Source organism: Triturus cristatus, chromosome 10 (genome assembly GCF_964204655.1).
Source record: "Triturus cristatus chromosome 10, aTriCri1.1, whole genome shotgun sequence".
Classification (NCBI taxonomy): domain Eukaryota; kingdom Metazoa; phylum Chordata; class Amphibia; order Caudata; family Salamandridae; genus Triturus; species Triturus cristatus.
In genome coordinates this window covers 538072294-538099213 of record NC_140593.1, presented here as the reverse complement: position 1 = coordinate 538099213, position 26920 = coordinate 538072294, and the positions used below count along the sequence as shown (strand labels likewise).

At 53.3% G+C, this 26920-nt stretch overlaps 1 protein-coding gene across 1 annotated transcript in view; it reads right to left on the bottom strand.

The window, feature by feature from the left end:
- Positions 1 to 377: 377 nt before the first annotated feature.
- The window catches only part of LOC146789691 (5'-AMP-activated protein kinase subunit gamma-2-like), a 694843-nt gene continuing 668300 nt past the window's right edge, over positions 378 to 26920 (bottom strand). The window contains exon 4 of the mRNA XM_085632018.1: positions 378 to 534. Coding sequence (XP_085488144.1) covers positions 512 to 534 — 23 coding nt within the window. The 3' untranslated portion in view covers positions 378 to 511. The remainder of the gene's footprint in view (positions 535 to 26920) is intronic.

Genomic DNA, 26920 nt, shown 5'->3' with positions numbered 1-26920 from the left:
GGGACCCTTTCCTTTGTCCTCTAGCCAAACCATGTCTAGGGTTCTTGGAAAGAACCAGTGGCGTAGCTAGGCACTTTGCCGCCCATGGCGATCCGTACCTTGGCCACACTGAAAAGCGGGGGGTGGGTGGGTGTGTGCTGGCGATTACTCCTGCGTTTGTTTGCCGCCCCTGCGTCAAACTCATGTAAGAGTGGGGGGCCGCTGCCACCAATACTCGTGCCGCCCGGGGGACCACCTCCCCCACCCTCCTCTTGCTACGCCACTGGAAATAATCTGGAGTCATTAGCTGGCCACAAGTTGCAGTCGGTGTTTCCTCATTCTGCCAAATGCCAGCATTGTGAAATACCAAGGCTTCCTAGTTTTTTTTTGTATTGCACCTCATACCTGTTTCTTCCACCACCCTATGCTTCCTGTCTCTTTATTTCACAATTGCAGGTTATTTTTCCCCCATGTTTTCCAGATTGTTCTTCTATTATTTTATTCCTCTTTCGTTCACTGTTTACTGCCTTCCTCACTCTTGCACTGGTTGAAAGTCTGAGGATAAAACATAAGTCATCATCATCATATCTCCTTTATTTCAGTTGAATAAAACCATAAAAGGTACAGTATAAACATTTAAACAAGAAGTGTAATAAAACGGGTAAATTCATTGTGAGAACATATTTCTAAGTAAAACTATGTTGTGTGGGAAATTTCGGTCCAACAATACAGATTTCATCATAGATTTTTTAAGATCCATAATATTATAGTACAATATATGATAAAAGAAGCTCAGATAAAACATCCCAAAGCCAAAATGATTTACAAAGAGGATTTGCATAGAGGACAAGTGAACTCCTAAATAAAAGGGTATGGATTAAAAAACAGTCAGAACAAATCTATAGCATTATTGCAATTTCTTGTAATCATTCCTTTGCACCACTTCAGGATTTGGAGGATTGTGGTCCTATAATTAAGCTAATCCTTGTGCACCAGAGGTTGCAAAGAGACATACATTTACTATTTCCTTTAATAATCTTAAACGCAAACTCAGTTCCCGTAAAGTGTGGGAGTTGTGGATCTAGTACACAAACCCTCAAGTAAGATTGATCTGTTCGAGGGAAATCGTAAGCATATTTTAGGAGCAGTTATGGGGTTTCTTCTGTTACAAACATTATGATGTCAAGTAATAATAGGGTCCCTATTCGTACACTGATGAAAAGCACCAGAATTGAAAGCAAAATCTGCCCTTGGATAAATGCTCAAACAAGCCCTATCATGCAGAATGCAGCAGCTAGTATGACACCGGGTGTGCTTTCATTCTTCTACCATGGCAGCCCATCCATTTCTGAAATCAGCAGTGATTATCTAGTAAAACAAAATAGATGCCAGGGCCCTCCTCAGGAGGCCAATGAGGCTTGCACCACCCATTGCCACGGCCAGCGCTGCCAGTAACAGTGAAAACACACCTAGTAACCATCAGACTCCTACAAGTGTGACAATTCAGACTATTCCAGGGCCCAAAGCTATTAGAAGGGTTTGGGTGTCATGTATTAGTCATTTTGAATGTATATTGAATTAATAAACAACTGAATGTCTAAAGAAAATAAACAGCACCGCCATGTGGCAGACTAATATAAGAGCCGGTGTTGGCAATTAAGAGCCGGTGCCAAGCACCGGAAACCAAAAGCTCAAATTAAGCACGGGAAATCAGCCTCATATCTTTCAGCATATTGTGGAACAAAGCCGTAGAGGTACAATGGCCAGTCCTGCCCTACTGATAAATATTCCAGAGAAAGACCCGAGCCTTTCTACTTGAGCGAATTTGCAAAGACTAAGGAGGTTACTGATCCGTTTCCCAAAACTTGCTTTCACCCTATTGTCCTTTAGAGAAATATATCATGTTTAAATGCACCTCACAAGGCGTCATTTCTTTTGTTGACTCGTGCAGCTTTTCGAGCTCCAGTTGCTCAGGTACTGAATATCCTCTTCCAACAGGTCTTTTAATCCACAGGACATTTTCTCCTCTGGAGGCTGGAGCCCTTGGTGGTGGGTTTTGAGAGTCCAGGGCCACCCCTAATGCTCTGTCACTTTCCCCAGCTTCCCAGGGTCAATTGCAGAAGGCACAGGGAGACCACAAGAGAAGAAAGAATGGGAGGGAGAAGGGAAGGTAGAGAGAAAGTGATCAGAGAAGGAAAAGAAACAGAGGAGTGGAGAGAAGAGAAGAGAAGGAAAGAGAGGGAATGGATGGATCAAAAGAGAGAGATTATGCGGGGAGACCAAGAGAGGGGGGCAGGTTTGAGGATTTTTACCAGGACAGCTTTGGTTCCCCAGCATGGCCCTGCCTTCCAAGACATAGTTTCCCCATTCTAGACAATGATCTAAAGAAAGGGAGATTTTGGTGTATATAATTGAAGTTCCTTAACCACTTCAGACACATTTTAATATAAGGAGTCCCTCATCAATATATTATTTTTGCATGAGGAACACGAGCCATTGTTTTGCCAAAATACAATCTGATCTAAGAGGTGCTATAAGGATTTCCTCCAGTTTTCATGGTCTTAGAGCTATTTGTGGTGCGATTTAATACTAACAGCATGGCAGTTCAAATGAGCTGCCAAACAAAAATAAGGGGTGTCAATTAGCTCTTCCTTTTCTAATTTAGAAACAAATGACTGACAACCTAGCCTGGTCCCAGTGCAATTTACTGTGGTAACTGAGACTGTTGCGTTTAGTGATATTTCACCCGTGATTACTAATAACCTGCTTCCTCACTTTGTTGTTTTATCCTGAAATTTTGCAGGTCTTGGACAGAAGATGTAGGACCCTGGTAGAACCTTTGTATTACTAAGACTGCTATTTGTACGTTCTAAGAGACTTGGGCATTTTTCCAGAGGGCTGCTAACTTACAACTTATAATTTCTGCAATCAATTACTCTTGAAACTGAAGAATACATCTTCCTCTTATTTAATCATCTATGCTGTCTACCCTCATTCCTACAATTTTACACTTTGCTAAAGCTTTTACTTTGCCAATTGTAGAAAATCACCTTTTAAAATATTTACTCCTACTGTCTTTTGGTAACCGTGCTATCTAAGTGGTGTTAAGTATTTATATCACCTGGTTCAAATTAGACCTTTAGTCTTTTGGATAGATTATGAACTACTAATGAATTGATATTTTATTTGAATGTGTTGAAAGAAGTGCTTTCCATGACAAATTTTCTTGATCTGCCATGGTGAAAACATGTGAGTCTGTTGGTAGAATATTTAGTAAGGGAGATTGTTCGCATTCCCTGCATTCTATGAGCAAAGGCTCAATTGATCTTAATAAAGATGATTTTTAGAAGTATGTAGTAATGAAGACCTGGAGTCATTCTAGACATTGTAAAATAACTGGTTCTTATTTGAGTGTAAAATGCTATGGTTCATTAGAAATGTATTTGGATAGGGTTATATCAAATTATCAAGAATATGTCACTTTATATTGCCTGGGACACACTCATAAGATTACTATTTTGCACAAAGACAGAAGAAAATGAAATAATGTTCTATTCTTTTGCCATGTCTACCAGATCTAGAGGAAAAGATGGTTGATTCCCATGTTAAAAACCTCTTGGCACTTCAGAGTATCTTGTAGCTTATCACAGTTATAAATGTAATACCTCGTTTCCCATGCTGTACTTTTTTTGGCACATACATGAAAGACAGCTTAATTTAGTTTCCATGAGAAAAAAGTTAATTTAATTTCTCCTTAATGTGATTGCTGAAGAACTATGAGTGGATGATGGTTTATTTTTTATATATTTGTGGGCCATGTCTTTGGAATTTGATTCTGTTAATGAACAAATGATCATTTGAAAAAGTGTTATGGTACTTCTAAATGGTAGGAGAAAATATTATTTCATTTGAGTGTAAATTATTTACATGATTTTATTTTATTTATTTATATTGATGTGTTTGGATTGCATTTGTATTTTTGAATCTGTATTTGTATTGGTATGATGTACTGTTTTTATATGTACATTATCCAAAATAAACCTATTTACTACTCCCACATTGTGTTTGAGAGATTCCTTCTTCAATAAAATAAGGTTCTTTGGAATGTCCTCTGGTCTTCCTTGGAGGCAAGTGCCAGCTATATACAATGCCATAAATAAAAAAAAAATAGATGCTGCAACCCCGTGCTTGGATGCCGTAATCAGCTAAATGTCAGCGGTAGCACAAGTAAGCTCACACCTCCTTTGAACCCTGCTATCACGTGGTTGACTGCTTATACAGCCCTTAATCCTTGAGCAGGCTTCCATTTGCAGCTGAGAGGTTAAGGGAGGGAGAAAAGTGCAAATTAATTACATATGGCTCTTATAACCATATTTACTTTCTTTTTTTGTTGTTGTTTTCATAGACCCTGAGACCAGGGATAGCTCAAAGTGCAAGCCAGAGCAGCTTCAAATCCTGGATACCACTACTTGACATCTATATGAACACAACTAACTGTACTGCTGATCAGTCTTCAACTGTAGATAATAGAATTCCCATAATGTTCTGAGCTATATTATTGGTAGGCTCTACAGAAAATTCCATTCCTTTATATTGGGTATTCAACAATAGAAATAAGACACAAGCACAATCCTTCTTCAACACTTCTTAACTAATAAAACAAATGGTATCTTAATTAATGCCAACCTTTCCAATACACTTCTTCCTAAATCAATAAGTAGGTCTTCATAGACAATTATTTCAGAGCAACAACTGAACGAAGTTTACAAGAAACAATTGGGCGATAGGCGGGCTTTTGTGTCTAGTGTACAGGTGCTCTTCAAGGTGGTAGTTGCCTCCCTATCACCTGGCAGATTATAAAATATTAAACATAATTGTAAGAGGCACCCAAATTTACACTCCAAAATAAAATGCTAATTCTTATTTTCTGATTACATGTATTTATTTTTCATAATATCTTGTACTAATATGTATGGTGTACATTTAGACAGTTAGGTGCCGATCACGATCCGGTAAAAAATTCCCCCGTGCGACTCGTATCGGGTCTTTTTACCGTACGAATCGTCCAAGTGCCGTACGAACTGGCAATCACGATTCGCATGGTAAAAAGTCCATACGACCCGCACCGGGAATCAATCCCCACACGTCCTCGGGACGGAAAATGTGTCCGACACGTCCTCGGACGATTTACCTTACAAACGTAAAAATCCAAGTCCGACCGAGGAATCACGATCCATCCCGTGCGTCCGAGCCTACAACCGTATGGAAAAAACACCGTCCGCACCGAATACCAATAGCAACCATGGAGACATGTGCCCGCATACGCGCCCAACACTCCCCCCAGCCCCCGTACGTCCGACACGTACCCCCCGTATATGTATACCCCCACCCGTCCATGTACACCCCAGTACGTTCCAGTCGTACCCCCACCCCAGTACGTGTCGTACCACCGTCTAGGTACACCCCCCCACCCCTGTACGTGTCGTACCACCGTCTATGTACACCCCCCCACCCCTGTACGTGTCGTACCACCGTCTATGAACACCCCAGTACGTTCCAGTCGTACCCCCACCCCAGTACGTGTCGTACCACCGTCAATGTACACCCCCCACCCCTGTACGTGTCGTACCACCGTCTATGTACACCCCCCCACCTCTGTACGTGTCGTACCACCGCCCATGTACACCCCAGTACGTTCCAGTCGTACCCCCACCCCAGTACGTGTCGTACCACCGTCAATGTACACCCCCCACCCCTGTACGTGTCGTACCACCGTCTATGTACACCCCCCCACCCCTGTACGTGTCGAACCACCGCCCATGTACACCCCAGTACGTTCCAGTCGTACCCCCACCCCAGTACGTGTCGTACCACCGTCTATGTACACCCCCCACCCCTGTACGTGTCGTACCACCGTCTATGTACACCCCCCCACCCCTGTACGTGTCGTACCACCGCCCATGTACACCCCAGTACGTTCCAGTCGTACCCCCACCCCAGTACGTGTCGTACCACCGTCTATGTACACCCCCCACCCCTGTACGTGTCGTACCACCGTCTATGAACACCCCAGTACGTTCCAGTCGTACCCCCACCCCAGTACGTGTCGTACCACCGTCTATGTACACCCCCCCACCCCTGTACGTGTCGTACCACCGTCTATGTACACCCCCCCACCCCTGTACATGTCGTACCACCGCCCATGTACACCCCCCCACCCCTGTACGTGTCGTACCACCGCCCATGTACACCCCAGTACGTTCCAGTCGTACCCCCACCCCAGTACGTGTCGTACCACCGTCTATGTACACCCCCCCACCCCTGTACGTGTCGTACCACCGTCTATGTACACCCCCCCACCCCTGTACGTGTCGTACCACCGTCTATGAACACCCCAGTACGTTCCAGTCGTACCCCCACCCCAGTACGTGTCGTACCACCGTCAATGTACACCCCCCACCCCTGTACGTGTCGTACCACCGTCTATGTACACCCCCCCACCCCTGTACGTGTCGTACCACCGCCCATGTACACCCCCCCACCCCTGTACGTGTCGTACCACCGCCCATGTACACCCCAGTACGTTCCAGTCGTACCCCCACCCCAGTACGTGTCGTACCACCGTCTATGTACACCCCCCCACCCCTGTACGTGTCGTACCACCGTCTATGTACACCCCCCCACCCCTGTACGTGTCGTACCACCGTCTATGTACACCCCCCCACCCCTGTACGTGTCGTACCACCGTCTATGAACACCCCAGTACGTTCCAGTCGTACCCCCACCCCAGTACGTGTCGTACCACCGTCAATGTACACCCCCCACCCCTGTACGTGTCGTACCACCGTCTATGTACACCCCCCCACCCCTGTACGTGTCGTACCACCGTCTATGAACACCCCAGTACGTTCCAGTCGTACCCCCACCCCAGTACGTGTCGTACCACCGTCTATGAACACCCCAGTACGTTCCAGTCGTACCCCCACCCCAGTACGTTCCTGGCGCACCCCCAACACAACCTTCTAAGTACGGAGCGCACCCCATGCCCCAACATCACAACCGCATGTACGAGTCGTACAAAGCCACACACAAGGACCAAATCGTACAACCAAATGGCCCATGTACACACCGTACACACGCTCAAAACGCACGTACACAACAAGGACAAAACAAAACAACTCAACAATACACCATTCGCAAGGCACACAGCCACTAAACATGGCCAACAACCACTAAAATAACACAATCACTGACCTGCAACTGTCAAAAACAAACAGAGGCCCAATACACCACCACTCCTTATAACACACCCACCCAAAATTCAAACACTGCCACACCCACCCATGGACCAATAAAAAGGGCCCACACACACAAACCATGAGCCTTTGCAACAGACCCACTGCTGCCAGACACCACAGAACCAGACTACAAGCGACACCACATCTTACACTTGCACACCTTCACACGACCACCCTCACAAACACCCTCTCATCACATTCACACACACACACAACCATCCACACCCCCCCCCAACATCCACACACCCCCCACACCCACACCATCCCCACCCACACCCCTCACCATGCCCACTACCAAGAATCCAAAGTTCAGTCACCGAGAGTTGGAGGTCCTTGTTGATCAAATCCTCAGAGTCGAGCCACAGATCTTTGGAACATTGGTCAGAAGCACCAGCCAGGCAGCCAAAACAGCCATGTGGCAGACCATCGTCGATGCTGTGAATGCTGTTGCGGACACCAGGAGGACCAAGCAGGATTGCCAGAACAGGTGGTACGATCTGCGGAGGAGGGTCAGAGCCAAGAGACAGGAGGAACACGACCAGGCCAACGCCACCGGAGGAGGGCCCTCCCGCAGACCCGTACAGTACCATCCCTGGGAGGAGAGGGTGATGGCCATACTGCCGGTGGAGGCAGTTGAAGGAGTAGAAGGACTCCGAGACCCGGGTGAGTACACAAACAACGCACCTCACATGGGGGGAACTGCAACCACAACCAAAATTAATAACAGGCACGCAAACACCACAAGCCATCGCATTACTCAACCACACTCCATGAGCAGGCACATGCCACTGCTGCCACCATGCCCCATGCACCCAGCTGGACAATGTCAAGTCACAGGCCACAGAAGACAACAACACATGACACGGTAACCCGGATGGCGGGAGGCTGGGCACCAAGAATCACATAGTGCGACTCCAAAGCAGACAACAATGCCCTCTGCCCATATGGCCTAGGTCACAGCCAGACAAACACTGTGTCCCAACACAGGAATGACTTGCCAGCAAATGGCGGATGCCTTGCATCAACACATGGGGGTGAAGGCACTGTTTTGCACATGCCAGCAGCTAATGAACAGCCAACAGTGTGAAAGAGTGGCAGCACACACCACCACAGCAGCAGCGCACAGACACACAGCAGACAAAATGGGTGCCTGGAGATCAGAAACAAACTCACATCAACAGGCCAAGGGCCACTCAAAGATCTGCTAACAGTGTGTGCCCAGGAAGCTGGGCCAAGGTGACAGAGGGTGACACACGGAGGGAGGGAGAGGGGGACACAGAGGGAGGGAGAGGGGGACAGAGAGGGAGGGAGACACAGGAAGATGGACAGAGGGAGGAGGCTGACACACAGAGGGAGGGAGAGGGGGACAGAGAGGGAGGGAGAGGGGGACACAGAGGGAGGGAGAGGGGGACACAGAGGGAGGGAGAGGGGGACAGAGAGGGAGGGAGAGGGGGACAGAGAAGGAGGGAGACACAGGGAGAGCAAATCAGTCCTTTGGTGTGTGGGAATGTCTGCTCGTCAGCAGGTGGACTGCGTGCATGTAGACAAGGGTGCCCAGTGCCAGAACCCCCCCTCTTCATCATGGCAAAACGCAGGGCCATGTCACAACCTGTACACGAGCACAAGGACAGCCACCTGCATCATATGAGTGTGTGGATCCACTCCATGTGCACATGTACAGTGCTACAAGGAAGGCGCAAACGCATAGCTCGGCACACATGCACACTCCACTGCTGACTGCAGTCACACTTGACGCAGCAAGTAAGACTGTGCCACACATAGTTAAAGGGGCCAAATTGGTGCCCAAGGGACACACACATGCACAAGTGCACTGTGAGTGGAATGCAAGACAGATCCTAATTCCAAGAGGAAATGTGCCAACTTTGTAACGGATGCAACATGGATGTTGCATGGATCCAAAGTAACATTGTCTCTCTCACACACAGGTCAACGTCGTGCTGCACCCCCCAACACTGGGGGGGAACACTCACAGGACCCGGATCTGCAGGAGACCGATCCCACCGGCAGCGACCACTCTCACCACTCTGCGGACGACCCCGACCGACCTGGCCCCTCTGGTGTCCAACCACCTGCAGCACCTGCGTCAGGTACAACCGTGCCAACCACCACCCCCACTCCTGCCACATCCCAGGAGACACCCAGGATCCCTGCCCCAACACCACAATGCAGCCAGGCTCGCCAGGAGGGACACGGTGTCCCGGGCACCCAGGAGGAGGCAGGCGACAACGCCAATGCCACCCCTCAGGGGTCCCGGAGACCCCATGTGCCCACAAGTGCAGGCCAGACGCAAGTGGGCAGGGGTGGTGGGAGTGGAGAGCGGCGGAGGCGCGAGCCTGACCAGTTGGCTGGGGATCCGGTATTTTCACATGTCCGTAACATCCTGGACTCATACCGGCAGGACACCACGGGCATGGCCCAGGTTGTGTCCGTCCTCGAGGGGATCAAGGTCCAGCAGGCCCAGCAACATGCGGAGCTAATAGCCTGTCTACAGCTACACCAACGGAGGATGGAGGACAGACAGGCTGAGCAAGTGACGGCGTCCCAGGGGATTCACGCTGAACTCCGTCGGATGGCCGACACCATGGCCGACCCTCCCTGTGCCAGAAGGCGGAGAACATCACCACCCACAGGGAGGGATCATGAGGAGGAGGAGGAAACATCCGACGGAGCATCCCAGACGTCGTCACGGCCTGCTGCTGAGGTTCCCCGCAGGAAGCCGGGTCGTCCACGGAAAGGACCGTGAGGGTGGCTGCTACATCACCATCTCCCAGGACACCTGGCCTGGCACCTGGCCCACTGGAGCAACAGCATCACAGCATCAAGAGACATTCTCTGCCACATGGCCCTGCTGGTCACTGGCTGACCAATGTTGACAAAGACTGTGGCATGGACTCTGAGGATTTCCAATGGCAAGGACACCAACTCCCCTACTGAACTTTGGATTCCCTAATCCCGGAAAGGCCCTCACTTGGCCCCCCCCCCAATAATAAATCACACTATTATGAGTTGATGCCTGCTGGTAGCATTATTACCTAACATGTGTCTTGTACAGTCTAAACATGCCTGAGTCATCTGTTCACTTCAACCATCCACACCCTGGGGCCTGAGTCTGGCACAGGACACATGGGTCACAGTTTTCTAGGCAAGACAGACATGGAGCACCATACACACCCGTGATGGTCAGAACCAGCTGAGGGGGTGGCCGAACAACCGTGCTGACAGACACATTGAGTACAGCAACAGTCATGCGCAGAGGTCAGGGATCCTGGCCCGTGTCCTGGGGGGCACCCAGGTACGTGTAGACAGGTGGCAGAACCATGTCCTGCAAGCTTGAGTCCGGTGGATGCAGAGAATGGGGTCATGGACAACGTTGGATGCATGGGGATGGCACATGTCACAATACCCACACAGTCATGGACATCATGCCCATTACACAGTCTCAGCACACACACACAGCTTGCATCTTGCCACTCGACACATTGACACATAGCCACAATCAGGGAATACCATGCCAGACATGCAGGATGCACCGTGCCAACACACCAGCATTGACTGAGAAGAGGCACCTTGGAGGCATAGGGACATCTTTAATAGTCATGTGTTTGGGATTGCAGAGGCAACTTGAAGTACACATGAACACATCATGTGGAGTAACATGTGGCTCCAACACTGGCACCCCACTCTGCAGCACAAATGCGTGATAGCCATGGAACTGGCACACAAGTGTCGGATAATAGCTAAATACCCACAGCTGCTCACGGAGAGCCTGCCATACACCATACATCCGCTGATGTGGAAGTCCCACGCCATGTCAAGACAATGTTAACCGTATGTGTCCGAGGGCAGTGTCACACACATTGATGCCTTCATCACAATCCACCATCCCATCACTGATGACTGACAACCAGGCAGCCCATCTATTCAGGTGTACCCAGCTGCATGTCGTGTCCCATGGGGATGCCACATGTCTGCAGAGGACCCAAACCCCGACCGGGGCAGTGTGCACACATCGTGAACAACTGCCACACCCAATACACCCCAGATGCATCCCTTACCCCATGGAGACTTCCAAACGTGTCCGTGCCTGTAACGCTGAGTCAGCCCACGATGCCATGTCCATGAGGAATAGCAGTGCCACAACAATGCAACCAGCAAACGGCATGCGCAGGTACCTGGGGAAGAGAGACACACAAGAAGTCAGCCACAAGAAGCACAGCCACTTGCATGTGCATGTACTCGACACATGTATGTATGACAACATGCTAGGTCACAATTATGTCTGGGGAAATACTACCATCACTGCCACCATCACTCCAGTGACACACCCACACACACCTCTGACCCACGTGCCATACATGCAGGTGGAGACACACATCACAACGCATGCCACACGTGGACCAATGCGTGCACACTCAGACCCTGGTACTCACCACTAAGCAAAGAAGTCGCGTATGAGCCGAGTCCGGATGTCCTCTTGAGGCTCCACATCCTCCACATCACTAGCCCCATTGCCAAGCCCTTCGTCCTCCACGGGTGGATGGTCCTCGTCATCTTGATCCAGGATGAGGGGCACAGCTCTTTCAACTGCCATGTTGTGCAGCATGCAGCAGACCATGAAGATCTTGCAGACCTTCGCCGGGGCATATGGGAGTGCGCCGCCGGTCTTGTGGAGGCACCGGAATCGGCTCTTCAGCATGCCAAACGTCCTCTCTATCACTCGCCTTGTCCGGCCATGGGCGGTGTTGTAGCGGAGCTGGGCCGGCGTGATGGGGTTGCGGAGAGGTGTCAGCAGCCAAGGCATGTTGGGATAGCCAGCGTCCCCTAAATGGAAAGCACATGGATATCGTTAGAACTGGCGAAGCGGTAGTGCTGCTCGGCCAAACAGAATACAGGACAGACAGACTGTACCCACCAACAACACATGCACGTTCGTTGCGCAGCTGCATCATCATATCAGGCATCCCGCTACGCCTCATGATGTAGGCATCGTGTGCTGATCCTGGAAAACGAGCACAGACATGTGAAATCACCATGTTGGACAGACACACCACAAGGGCATTGATGGAGTGGTAGTGCTTCCGATTGCGGTACGCCACCTCCCGTGCGTGTGGTGGTACCAAACCTACATGTGTCCCATCTATGGACCCAATGACATGGGGCATCCCTCCCAGGGCATAGAAACCACGTTTGACCTCAGTCATCTGTTCAGGGGTTGGGAACTTGATGAAGTCATCCAGGTGAATCAACATGGCCTCCAAGAAATCATGCAGCACACCGCTGAACATGCTCTGGGACATGCCACCAACATGGGCTATGGTATATTGGAAGGTACCCGTGGCAAGGAAATGTAGGGCAGCCATTACCTTCAGCTGGGGTGTCAGTGCCGTAGGATACCTGTGCTGCGGTTGCAGGTGTGGTGCCAGTCTCGCCGTCAGCTCCAGAATCAACGGTTGGGTGAAGCGGTAGAGCCGGATCCTGTCATTCTCCTGCATGGTGGCCAAGTCTGGAATTCTTCGGGCAACAGGAGGCGCTCTGCAGTAATTTGGAAGTGACAAGGAAGAGTGAGTGCACTACGAGAACAACTCATGTCTACTGAGCACATGTAAATCTGCCAATACACACATGCCACATAGGGAGTCAGGCATGTGCTACATGCCCAGGACACGTATGGATGCAAGGTGACACTCCTTCCAAGACCCAGCTACACACGGTGATTGAGAACCTCCCCATGCCACGCCATGGGAATAGCTGTGTCCCAGTGCAAGTGAACAGCCCGACGCAAGACAGAAGTGACATACACACACACATCAGCAGAAGTAGGATGCCGATTGTAGAGACTGGTAGCGGAACACCGGAGCCACAGGTCACATGACATTACACTAGGCCTGCCCACACACCTTGCCATGAAGGTGCACATGTCATGACTCACCACACATTCCTTGTGAGGATGCTGACATGGCCTTGTCACGCTACTCCGTGTCCCATGCATACATGTGCAGCTCACATCAGATACCACATGTGGCATGGTGTGCGGAACAGTGTGCAATGACAATCTACACACAGACACATGTTGGTTGCTGCAACGGCTGCACCTTTTGAGGGTGCTACAACATCAACCTGATGTAAATCCCGGACACATAAATGACATAGTCACATTGTGCACTGTGGGTAGTGACAAGTCAGGTGTCATGACCCCTGTACCGGGCATCATGGGACACTTCCGTGTGTTGGTGTCCGTGCCATGCCAGTGACGCTCACCCCAAGTGCGCAGTACGACATGCACACATGTCAAAGGAGTCAAGGGCATGCCTGGCACACATTGCACCCTCACACAGTACACCTGTACACATCTCATCATACATCTGGTGCCTCCTCCACTCAGGAGGCATGTTCCACATCACAGCCTGTCACACCTGTGCCCCACACATGTAGTAATGCACAGACGATGCCTTGATGTCCATTCCTGGACAAGTATGTCCATCCATGGACAAGTATGTCCGCCCTATTCCTACCTGTGTGTCGACTATCACCACAGTGATGTGTACAAACCGGCGTACTGCTGCTAAGAGGGCCTGTGTATGTTCCCCAATCACTGTGGGAGTGCTGCCGTATGTGTACCCATCGTGATGGCGAGCGTACAGGCATTTGTACGGTCCGTACCACAACGAGTACGCATACGCGTGCAGACCCATAGTGATAGTGAGCGTACAGGCATTTGTACGGTCCGTACCACTACGTGTACGCATACGCGTGCAGACCCATAGTGATAGTGAGCGTACAGGCATTTGTACGGTCCGTACCACTACGTGTACGCATACGCGTGCAGACCCATAGTGATAGTGAGCGTAGATGCGAGTGTACGGTCCGTACCACAACGAGTACGCATACGCGTGCAGACCCATAGTGATAGTGAGCGTACATGCGAGTGTACGGCCCTCTCACTATGGGTCTGCACGCGTATGCGTACTCGTTGTGGTACGGACCGTACAAATGCCTGTACGCTCACTATCACTATGGTTCTGCACGCGTATGCGTACTCGTTGTGGTACGGACCGTACACTCGCATCTACGCTCACTATCACTATGGGTCTGCACGCGTATGCGTACACGTAGTGGTACGGACCGTACAAATGCCTGTACGCTCACTATCACTATGGTTCTGCACGCGTATGCGTACACGTAGTGGTACGGACCGTACACTCGCATCTACGCTCACTATCACTATGGTTCTGCACGCGTATGCGTACTCGTTGTGGTACGGACCGTACACTCGCATCTACGCTCACTATCACTATGGGTCTGCACGCGTATGCGTACACGTAGTGGTACGGACCGTACAAATGCCTGTGCGCTCACTATCACTATGGGTCTGCACGCGTATGCGTACTCGTTGTGGTACGGACCGTACACTCGCATGTACGCTCACTATCACTACGGGTACACAGACCCATAGTGATAGTGAGCGTACAGGCATTTGTACGGTCCGTACCACGACGAGTACGCATACGCGTGCAGAACCATAGTGATAGTGAGCGTACAGGCATTTGTACGGTCCGTACCACTACGTGTACGCATACGCGTGCAGACCCATAGTGATAGTGAGCGTACATGCGTGTGTACGGTCCGTACCACTACGTGTACGCATACGCGTGCAGACCCATAGTGATTTTGAACGTCGGCATGCATGTACGGGCCGTTGCCATGCATTTGGGGTGCCCTAGGGCCCGGAAACGCACCGTACCTGTGTGTGATTCTCCTAATTACATAGGGGACAAGTATTAAGGCCTACATGCATGCTGGTTGTCATGGCGACCAGGTTCAAATTTCGATTTTGTTCTGGAAGGTGCACAGCAGAAGTCAGTTGGAATTTTTCTACTTTGTTGCAATGTGTTTGTGGGGCTGACATCATGCAGGAGAATGAAACCGATAGAGAACCCACAGACTGCTAGGTTTGAAGGGATTGGTGGAAACATAGGATGCAAATGTGAGTGACCAATCACTCTGTACTCCTGTGCATGAGACTGGGCAGAAGGCCACATATAAGGCAGCCAGGTCCCATGAGGGATTACTTGCCTGCACATCTTTGCATTTGTCGACCAAGCTGCTGCTACTGATTCCCTGGAACCATGTCAAGGGCTGTGGAGAGGACACAGCCATTCACCCTGGAGGAGAACATGGCTCTGCTGGATGTGATCCTCCCACAGTACCCCATGCTGTATGGGCGACCAGGGTATCAGGTGAGTGCATAGGCCACTGCCACAGACTGTCCCTATGTTGTGACTGTGTCTTCAGGCATTGTGACCCGGTGTGACACACATGCCATGTACTGTCGGGGGGGTACCAGGGGGGGGGTGCCTGATGTCTCCCAGCAGTGCCCTGAGACAGGAGGGGTGTGTGCAGAGTCCTCCCAGCAGTGCCCTGAGACAGGAGGGGTGGGTGTGGAGTCCTCCCAGCAGTGCCCTGAGACAGGAGGGGTGGGGACCTATCACTAACAGCAGTGCCCTGAGACAGGAGGGGTGGGTGTGGAGTCCTCCCAGCAGTGCCCTGAGACAGGAGGGGTGGGTGTGGAGTCCTCCCAGCAGTGCCCTGAGACAGGAGGGGTGGGGACCTATCACTAACAGCAGTGCCCTGAGACAGGAGGGGTGGGTGTGGAGTCCTCCCAGCAGTGCCCTGAGACAGGAGGGGTGGGGACCTATCACTAACAGCAGTGCCCTGAGACAGGAGGGGTGGGTGTGGAGTCCTCCCAGCAGTGCCCTGAGACAGGAGGGGTGGGGACCTATCACTAACAGCAGTGCCCTGAGACAGGAGGGGTGGGTGTGGAGTCCTCCCAGCAGTGCCCTGAGACAGGAGGGGTGGGTGTGATGCACAGTGTGAGCCTTGATCATTGATTGTGACATTGCCATCATTCCACCTGAGTACCCACTATGGCACGTACTGCCTTTTCCCTCACCAGAGGATGATGTCCCTATGACAGAGGTGCAATGCGTTGTCTGCATTACATGCCATGTAGTAACCAGCTATTATGTTCACATATGTCTCTCTGTGACATGTGGCTGGTGTATTGATGTGGTGTCACTTGTACTTCCTCACAGGTAGGCGCCTCTGCCAAGGAGCAGATCTGGCTGACCGCCGTCAGTGCCGTGAGGCGTGTGGATGGTCGGAGGCGGAGCCTGTCCCAGGTGAGGAAACGCTGGCAGGATATCCGGTGCTGGACGCGGAGGATTGCACGGCTCCTGCTGGGGGACTCACCTGAGAGCCACAAGAACCGCGGCCGCCGCCGTCTGACCCACCTCCACAGGCGTGTGCTGCCGGTGGTCTTTCCAGACCTGGAGAGGCGCTTACAGGCGATGCAGCAGGCGGAAGGGGGTAGGTACATGTGCGTTTGTTGTGTGTCACCGGCATTTGTAAGGGCACAGTGGCATTAATTCACTGGCAGGGTTTAAAGGTGCTGTGCCCATCCAGTTTGCCCAAGTGTAGCGCTGCGCCCCTGCCACCCTTCCCCTCCTTGCAATGTGTTCCCTGGTCTGTGTGTAGTCACTCCTTCACAAGGTAATGTAGGCTGGCGCTTTGTCCACGAGAACAATGACTGTAGCATCATGGGTGGTGGTGGTGGGTAACAGGTTGTGGGACCTTGCCTGTGAACTGTCAAGTTCACTGCATGTGGGTTCCATGTCAGTTGGCACTGATGCTGGCTCCAGACATGGGAGTTGGTCTCTCATGTGTCATGCCTTACAGCGCGCATGTCCTATGTAGTGGCCTGTGACATGATGTGCATGAGTGTGCGCTACGCATAGTGCAGGGATGGTGACGTGTGTAGCAGTCATTCCCATTCAGCCATTCAGTAGCATGTAGTTGCGTGCCCAATACTGTCCCCTGGGGCACCTTATCCTCAGTGTTGTTTGTGTCATCATCAACGTGGACACTCTCACTGTCTACAGCGTAGGTTGTGCTCTGTGCCATTGTCCCCTGTCACCATGTATATAGACGTGCTATTATGTACAGGTGTCCACTGTGCAGCCTGACCTGATTGTCCCTCTTCATACTCACAGTTGCCAGTGCCTGTGTGTCTTGTTATACTCATCTGAGGATGGGCACTGGTACCTCATTATTTGTACAGGCGCACCTTTGCTGTTTTGCGTCCAATCTAGCCTTTTGCCTGCCACTGTGTTTATCACCCAGACTATGAGATGTTGGTGCCACCTGTGTCTCAGCAATTAGCATCGTGTGGGGGTTGCTTGGGGCGGGCAATGCCTATGTGTCAAATCCTGATTCCTAATTGCTGGGTCTGGACAGTGTGTGATGTTACTGGACACACACGCAAGGTGCAGTGACCGAGTTATGTTGGGCATGTTTGCAGCATTACCTATGCAGCATGTGTCTCAAGTTCATGGATATTGTCCCTGGTCATAGGTATTTTCACAAACGCTGTGTGGTGCAGAGGCAGTGCAGGATTGTCCCCAGGGCCTGGGTGCTATGTCAGACTCCGTTTCCTGTCATCAGCTATTGTCTCATGCTCTCCATGGTATTTCAGTGGCATGGTGGCTCAACCAACTGTGTTTCATGCCCTACATCGGTACCTTGTTTTGCAGATGTTAGGGATCTGCCTCTTCAGGCTATGCAATGTTGACTATGTAGATTGGACTCATGTGACAGATGTGTACAGGTGTCTGATTAATTTCTGTCTCTCCACCCTGCCCACAGCATCGTCGGGGGACACAGAGGGAGACATGGACACGGACCAGGCGGAGGGACCGAGCACCAGTGGCAGCCGTGACATCGGGGCTGGCACATCGAGTGGGACAGAGGCGGAGGATAGTGTGGCCGAGGACCTGTCGACTGGCACATCAGACTACGAAGCTGACAGGTCCGAGGAGGATGTCTCAGGGTTGGCGGAGGCTGCACCAGCAGCTGACAGTGGAACAACACCTGCCACCGCCCCCTCAGTTCCCACCAACCGCCTCCCACTTGCTCGTGTCCCTTCCCAGCGTGCCCGGTCACCGCATGTCTCCTTCCTGCCAGGCACCGCACCCCCTGCCCCTGTCTCCACTGCTGCCGCCAATGCTGAGTCTATGGACATCCAGCGGCAAATGCAGGTTGGTCAGGCTGCGATCCTGAATGTCCTCCATTCCCACGGGAAAACCCTCACCAACATCGAGGCATTCTTGGAGGGCATTCATTCTTTGCAGGCTGACCAACGCAACTTGCTGAGGTCCCTAGACTCCACACTGACTGCAGCAGTGGGTCTCCTGCAGCGCGACCTCCCCCCACCTACCCCTGCCCCATCCACACTTCCCACTTCCATGCCTGTCCCACGTACACCCAGACGTCGGCATGCACCCACCACAACAGACACAGGCACCACACCAGCAGGGAAGGTCCACCGCACTCCTCCTGACACGCACACACAGGGTGAGATAGGCACACCCACTGGGTCGGGGGGCAAACGTGTGACACGCAGCCAGAGTGGGAGTCCGCATTCCACACAATCCACTCCCTCCAAATCCCCTCCCCTCAGCTCTCCTGGCCACATCTCCCCCAAGGACTCCTTCATGGCCGCTCTGTCCCTGAGCCCCACAGTGACGCCACCACGCAAGCGGTCAAGGAAGTCCTCGGTCAGGGTGGTTGAGTCTCCCCCCCTGTCTCCACCCTCCCCCGGTGGCGCTGCAACCCATCCCTCTGAACCCCCCCCCTCCTTGGGGCCTGAGGTCACTTCGGGTGCAGGGGACTCCCTGGAGGACCTTGCTAAGGTGTGTAGTGCCATCCTGGCCTCCGCCTTTGGCCATGACACACCCCCTGTGGTTGAGTCCTCCATCCCTGCACCCACAACGCCGCCCCTTTGCCCTGATGTCCCTGCGGTGCCTGTTGCTTCCCCCCCCCCCTGATGCCCTCACCAGTATGGAAGACGATGGCATTTGACTGTGCAGGCAAGGTAGGGGACACACATCCCACTGTGTCCCCCATGCAGCTGGGAATAATTGACTGCCCTTTGGCCTTTGTTGACTTTGAACTGCCGTTGATCCACGGACATTGTGCTCATGCTGATTAAAGCTTATTTTTTTTTTCATTATCACACTCCTGCTATGGTGGTATTGGTGTTGGTGGGGCTGCTACATTGTTTTGGGTGGTGTTTAAGGCTTTGGGTGTGTGGGATTTGTAGTAGTGTTCTGCTCTTTGGGGCCACCCTAGGATCTGTGTGCCATCACAAGGTGTTGGCTAACTTTCTTTGTTCATGTAAGCAGTTACTGCATGGTGCACTTGTCCCAGGGTGTATTCCTTCCTCTGTGTACCCAGCTTTCTTCCCTGCAGGGTGATCCCAATGTTTAGCGCGGAGCTGTGTCTACATGAGCTGTGTGTGTGACGGAGCCCTTCTACTTTGGCCATGCATGCATGGCCATGTCTCCACCTGCAACAATCGTGGCATCCTTGGTGATCACTGTACTTGTGTGTGGAGTCAGTTGACATGAGTTCATGGGGACATGTTCCCTTGTAGGCAGTATGGATGTGGGTAATTGTGGCATCACACACATGTGTTACACCCCTCCTGGGTGTGGACACTGCTGGGAGGACTCTGCACCCACCCCTCCTGGGTCTGGACACTGCTGGGAGGACTCTGCACACACCCCTCCTGTCTCTGGGCACTGCTGGGAGGTGTCTGCACCCACCCCTCCTGGGTCTGGACACTGCTGGGAGGACTCTGCACCCACCCCTCCTGTCTCTGGGCACTGCTGGGAGGACTCACCACCCACCCCTCCTGGGTCTGGACACTGCTGGGAGGACTCTGCACACACCCCTCCTGTCTCAGGGCACTGCTGGGAGGTCTCTGCACCCACCCCTCCTGTCTCTGGGCACTGCTGGGAGGACTCACCACCCACCCCTCCTGGGTCTGGACACTGCTGGGAGGACTCTGCACCCACCCCTCCTGTCTCAGGGCACTGCTGGGTGGACTCTGCACACACACCTCCGATTTCTGGATATGTGCGCTTGGCACATACACGGTGGGGTTACACACACTGCATTAGAGGTGAGGGTACGTGTCTACTGACACTGGTGTGGTGGGGGTACGCTCCGTACGTCCGCGGGTGTGGGTACGGGTCGTACTTACACTGTTGGGCAGGGGGGTACGCTCCTTGCATTCGTGGGTGGGGGTTCGAGTCGTACTTACACTGTTGGCATGGGGGGTACGCTCCGTACGTCCGCGGGTGGGGGTACGGGTCGTACTTACACTGTTGGGCAGGGGGGTACGCTCCTTGCATTCGTGGGTGGGGGTTCGAGTCGTACTTACACTGTTGGCATGGGGGGTACGCTCCGTACGTCCGCGGGTGGGGGTACGGGTCGTACTTACACTGTTGGGCTGGGGGTACGCTCCGTACGTCCGCGGGTGTGGGTACGGGTCGTACTTACACTGTTGGGCAGGGGGGTACGCTCCTTGCATTCGTGGGTGGGGGTTCGAGTCGTACTTACACTGTTGGCATGGGGGGTACGCTCCATGCATACGCGGGTGGGGGTACGGGTCGTACTTACACTGTTGGGCAGGGGGGTACGCTCCTTGCATTCGCGGGTGGGGGTACGGGTCGTACTTACACTGTTGGGCAGGGGGGTCCGCTCCTTGCATTCGCGGGTGGGGGTACGGGTCGTACTTACACTGTTGGGCTGGGGGTACGGTCCGTACGTCCGCGGGTGGGGGTACGGGTCGTACTTACACTGTTGGGCTGGGGGTACGCTCCGTACGTCCGCGGGTGGGGGTACGGGTCGTACTTACACTGTTGGGCTGGGGGTACGCTCCGTACGTCCGCGGGTGGGGGTACGGGTCGTACTTACACTGTTGGGCTGGGGGTACGCTCCGTACGTCCGCGGGTGGGGGTACGGGTCGTACTTACACTGTTGGGCTGGGGGTACGCTCCGTACGTCCGCGGGTGGGGGTACGGGTCGTACTTACACTGTTGGGCTGGGGGTACGCTCCGTACGTCCGCGGGTGGGGGTACGGGTCGTACTTACACTGTTGGGCTGGGGGTACGCTCCGTACGTCCGCTCGTGGGGGTACGGGTCGTACTTACACTGTTGGGCTGGGGGTACGCTCCGTACGTCCGCGGGTGGGGGTACGGGTCGTACTTACACTGTTGGGCTGGGGGTACGCTCCGTACGTCCGCGGGTGGGGGTACGGGTCGTACTTACACTGTTGGGCTGGGGGTACGCTCCGTACGTCCGCGGGTGGGGGTACGGGTCGTACTTACACTGTTGGGCTGGGGGTACGCTCCGTACGTCCGCGGGTGTGGGTACGGGTCGTACTTACACTGTTGGGCAGGGGGGTACGCTCCTTGCATTCGTGGGTGGGGGTTCGAGTCGTACTTACACTGTTGGCATGGGGGGTACGCTCCATGCATACGCGGGTGGGGGTACGGGTCGTACTTACACTGTTGGGCAGGGGGGTCCGCTCCTTGCATTCGCGGGTGGGGGTACGGGTCGTACTTACACTGTTGGGCTGGGGGTACGCTCCGTACGTCCGCGGGTGGGGGTACGGGTCGTACTTACACTGTTGGGCTGGGGGTACGCTCCGTACGTCCGCGGGTGGGGGTACGGGTCGTACTTACACTGTTGGGCTGGGGGTACGCTCCGTACGTCCGCGGGTGTGGGTACGGGTCGTACTTACACTGTTGGGCAGGGGGGTACGCTCCTTGCATTCGTGGGTGGGGGTTCGAGTCGTACTTACACTGTTGGCATGGGGGGTACGCTCCATGCATACGCGGGTGGGGGTACGGGTCGTACTTACACTGTTGGGCAGGGGGGTCCGCTCCTTGCATTCGCGGGTGGGGGTACGGGTCGTACTTACACTGTTGGGCTGGGGGTACGCTCCGTACGTCCGCGGGTGGGGGTACGGGTCGTACTTACACTGTTGGGCTGGGGGTACGCTCCGTACGTCCGCGGGTGGGGGTACGGGTCGTACTTACACTGTTGGGCTGGGGGTACGCTCCGTACGTCCGCGGGTGGGGGTACGGGTCGTACTTACACTGTTGGGCTGGGGGTACGCTCCGTACGTCCGCGGGTGGGGGTACGGGTCGTACTTACACTGTTGGGCAGGGGGGTACGCTCCTTGCATTCGTGGGTGGGGGTTCGAGTCGTACTTACACTGTTTGCATGGGGGGTACGCTCCATGCATACGCGGGTGGGGGTACGGGTCGTACTTACACTGTTGGGCAGGGGGGTCCGCTCCTTGCATTCGCGGGTGGGGGTACGGGTCGTACTTACACTGTTGGGCTGGGGGTACGGTCCGTACGTCCGCGGGTGGGGGTACGGGTCGTACTTACACTGTTGGGCTGGGGGTACGCTCCGTACGTCCGCGGGTGGGGGTACGGGTCGTACTTACACTGTTGGGCAGGGGGGTACGCTCCTTGCATTCGTGGGTGGGGGTTCGAGTCGTACTTACACTGTTGGCATGGGGGTACGCTCCATGCATACGCGGGTGGGGGTACGGGTCGTACTTACACTGTTGGGCAGGGGGGTACGCTCCTTGCATTCGCGGGTGGGGGTACGGGTCGTACTTACACTGTTGGGCAGGGGGGTCCGCTCCTTGCATTCGCGGGTGGGGGTACGGGTCGTACTTACACTGTTGGGCTGGGGGTACGGTCCGTACGTCCGCGGGTGGGGGTACGGGTCGTACTTACACTGTTGGGCTGGGGGTACGCTCCGTACGTCCGCGGGTGGGGGTACGGGTCGTACTTACACTGTTGGGCTGGGGGTACGCTCCGTACGTCCGCGGGTGGGGGTACGGGTCGTACTTACACTGTTGGGCTGGGGGTACGCTCCGTACGTCCGCGGGTGGGGGTACGGGTCGTACTTACACTGTTGGGCTGGGGGTACGCTCCGTACGTCCGCGGGTGGGGGTACGGGTCGTACTTACACTGTTGGGCTGGGGGTACGCTCCGTACGTCCGCGGGTGGGGGTACGGGTCGTACTTACACTGTTGGGCTGGGGGTACGCTCCGTACGTCCGCGGGTGGGGGTACGGGTCGTACTTACACTGTTGGGCTGGGGGTACGCTCCGTACGTCCGCGGGTGGGGGTACGGGTCGTACTTACACTGTTGGGCTGGGGGTACGCTCCGTACGTCCGCGGGTGGGGGTACGGGTCGTACTTACACTGTTGGGCTGGGGGTACGCTCCGTACGTCCGCGGGTGTGGGTACGGGTCGTACTTACACTGTTGGGCAGGGGGGTACGCTCCTTGCATTCGTGGGTGGGGGTTCGAGTCGTACTTACACTGTTGGCATGGGGGGTACGCTCCATGCATACGCGGGTGGGGGTACGGGTCGTACTTACACTGTTGGGCAGGGGGGTCCGCTCCTTGCATTCGCGGGTGGGGGTACGGGTCGTACTTACACTGTTGGGCTGGGGGTACGCTCCGTACGTCCGCGGGTGGGGGTACGGGTCGTACTTACACTGTTGGGCTGGGGGTACGCTCCGTACGTCCGCGGGTGGGGGTACGGGTCGTACTTACACTGTTGGGCTGGGGGTACGCTCCGTACGTCCGCGGGTGTGGGTACGGGTCGTACTTACACTGTTGGGCAGGGGGGTACGCTCCTTGCATTCGTGGGTGGGGGTTCGAGTCGTACTTACACTGTTGGCATGGGGGGTACGCTCCATGCATACGCGGGTGGGGGTACGGGTCGTACTTACACTGTTGGGCAGGGGGGTACGCTCCTTGCATACGGGGTGGGGGTAGGGTCCGTACATATCCGTCCCCACGCTATGTGATGTTTGTGCGGCCCGTACCCAGGCCTTTGCCACGTGGGTGCGATCCGTCCCGCCATTGTTGGGGTGACGTGTGTGGGCGTGGTCCGACTCGTACCCACGCTCTTCAGGCGTGGGTACGGGACGTACCTGTCTGGTTGTGTTGCCGGTTCGCGTGGTGACGGACTTCCGTTGTGGCGGTCGCTGGATTATCAGGTCACGCCCCCACCCCCTCGTGGTGACCAGGGCATGGGAGTCAGGTATGTCCAGGCCATGTGTAGTGTGTCACTCATGTGGTTGTTTTGTGGCCTGCCCTGGTAGTGCCACCCCCACCCCACCCCACTTTCCCCCCTCCCTTAGTTATTCTGACCTTCTGCGGCGTCTGCGTCGTAACCTGTAGAGGAGGTGTACTGCTATGAGGGCAGGGATGACTCGTAGGTTCGGGTCCATGTCTGTCCGTCGCGTACTGGTACTCCTTGCTCGCGTCGTCCTGTCGCGTACGGGTCCTCCTTGATCGCGTCGTCCTGTCGCGTACGGGTCCTCCTTGGTGGCGTCGTCCTGTGTGTCCGTCACGTACTGGTCCTCCTTGTTCGCGTCGCCGTCTGTCCGTCGCGTACTGGTGGTCCTTGTTCGCGTCGTCCTGATTTCCCGGCAGTTTTTGGGTGCCGCAAAATATTCACCGTGCGGGGTGACGTCGGTGCGAATCGTGATTCCTGGGTCGTGAATGGCTGGCTGCGTGCGTCCCGACGTCAGGTCGGCGCTTTCCCGGATCGCATTGGTAGGTGTTTTTTGTTCGGTCGGTCTTTTTTACGATTCGTACGGTAATGGTGTACCCGTACGAATCGTAATTCCATGTTTGTATATTTTGACGACCGGGTACGCGTCGGACGGAGAATATGCTCCGTCCGACGGTTCGTACCCGGTTTTTACCGGATTGTGATCGGCACCCAAGTCTGTTGCAGGTAGAAGGAGGCTGTAACAACCCACCCGTCCCTAGTTTCTATGAGGATGGCTTGGCCTGTGCACATATCGGACACTGTTTAACATAGCCATCAATGTCTTTTCCTAGAGAAGCCTTTCAAAAATGATGAGTTATCAAGTCTTAAATCTTTCTCATCCCCAAATGCCCTGTACAGAGGAAACATGACCACTCTTAATAATTGTTTGTTGAAAATCTTGGTCAGGGATGAAAATTCTCTAATCATTCCCCAATAGATCGTCCTGTTCTCTTGTGAGGGGATGCTCGGAAATCAATTTATTTTTTAAAACAGTTTCTGAAAACTTTATAAACCTTTTTGAAAAAATCCTTGACCAGTTTGCATACATTGTTATGAGAGACTAAAATATCTGGAGGGCTGCTGATAGACTAAAGTCCTTCCTCTTGTCTGGATGGAGCCTCTGCTTTCCCATGCCGATTTTCTAGTCTGTAACTGACCTCATAGTCAAACCTAGAAAAGAATAGGGAAAACCTGGCTTGTCTAGGATAGCTTTTCAGAACTGTGTGGTACTACGAACGGTGCTACTAAGACGCTATAACCTTATCATGGGTGTTTAAGGACTGTTTATAATATTATCATCATGCAAGGGAAGCAAATACAAGTTTTTCTTGGGAACCGCAAACTACCTCATCAGTCTGCCGATCTGTGTCATGATCTGTTGATTAAAATCAGGCAATCTGTAATTGTGAAAGTAGATTAAGGTAACTACCTAATCGCACGTGAATTCTCTGGAAAGTAATATAATCGGGCAAATAGTACAAACTAATATAACATTATAAGACAGTCTCCTACAAGAACAAAACTCTAATTTAGGCCTTGAAAAAGAGACAGATGTCATAAAACACGTGTGGGTTCTTCTGGCATTCAAAATATCAGTAGTGAATAAAATATGGAATTATGTTAATGTTATTTTCTTGAAATTACATTTTAACTGTCTTAAACCATATATGATAATAACATGCTGATAATTAAACTTATGGAACTTATTTAGTTCAATATTGTAAAAGTCTAAGGTGCCGATCACAATCCGGTAAAAACCGGGTACGAACCGTCGGACGGAGCATATTCTCCGTCCGACGCGTACCCGGTCGTCAAAATATACAAACATGGAATTACGATTCGCACGGGTACACCATTACCGTACGAATCGTAAAAAAGACCGACCGAACAAAAAACACCTACCAATGCGATCCGGGAAAGCGCCGACCTGACGTCGGGACGCACGCAGCCAGCCATTCACGACCCAGGAATCACGATTCGCACCGACGTCACCCCGCACGGTGAATATTTTGCGGCACCCAAAAACTGCCGGGAAATCAGGACGACGCGAACAAGGACCACCAGTACGCGACGGACAGACGGCGACGCGAACAAGGAGGACCAGTACGTGACGGACACACAGGACGACGCCACCAAGGAGGACCCGTACGCGACAGGACGACGCGATCAAGGAGGACCCATACGCGACAGGACGACGCGAGCAAGGAGTACCAGTACGCGACGGACAGACATGGACCCGAACCTACGAGTCATCCCTGCCCTCATAGCAGTACACCTCCTCTACAGGTTACGACGCAGACGCCGCAGAAGGTCAGAATAACTAAGGGAGGGGGGAAAGTGGGGTGGGGTGGGGGTGGCACTACCAGGGCAGGCCACAAAACAACCACATGAGTGACACACTACACATGGCCTGGACATACCTGACTCCCATGCCCTGGTCACCACGAGGGGGTGGGGGCGTGACCTGATAATCCAGCGACCGCCACAACGGAAGTCCGTCACCACGCGAACCGGCAACACAACCAGACAGGTACGTCCCGTACCCACGCCTGAAGAGCGTGGGTACGAGTCGGACCACGCCCACACACGTCACCCCAACAATGGCGGGACGGATCGCACCCAC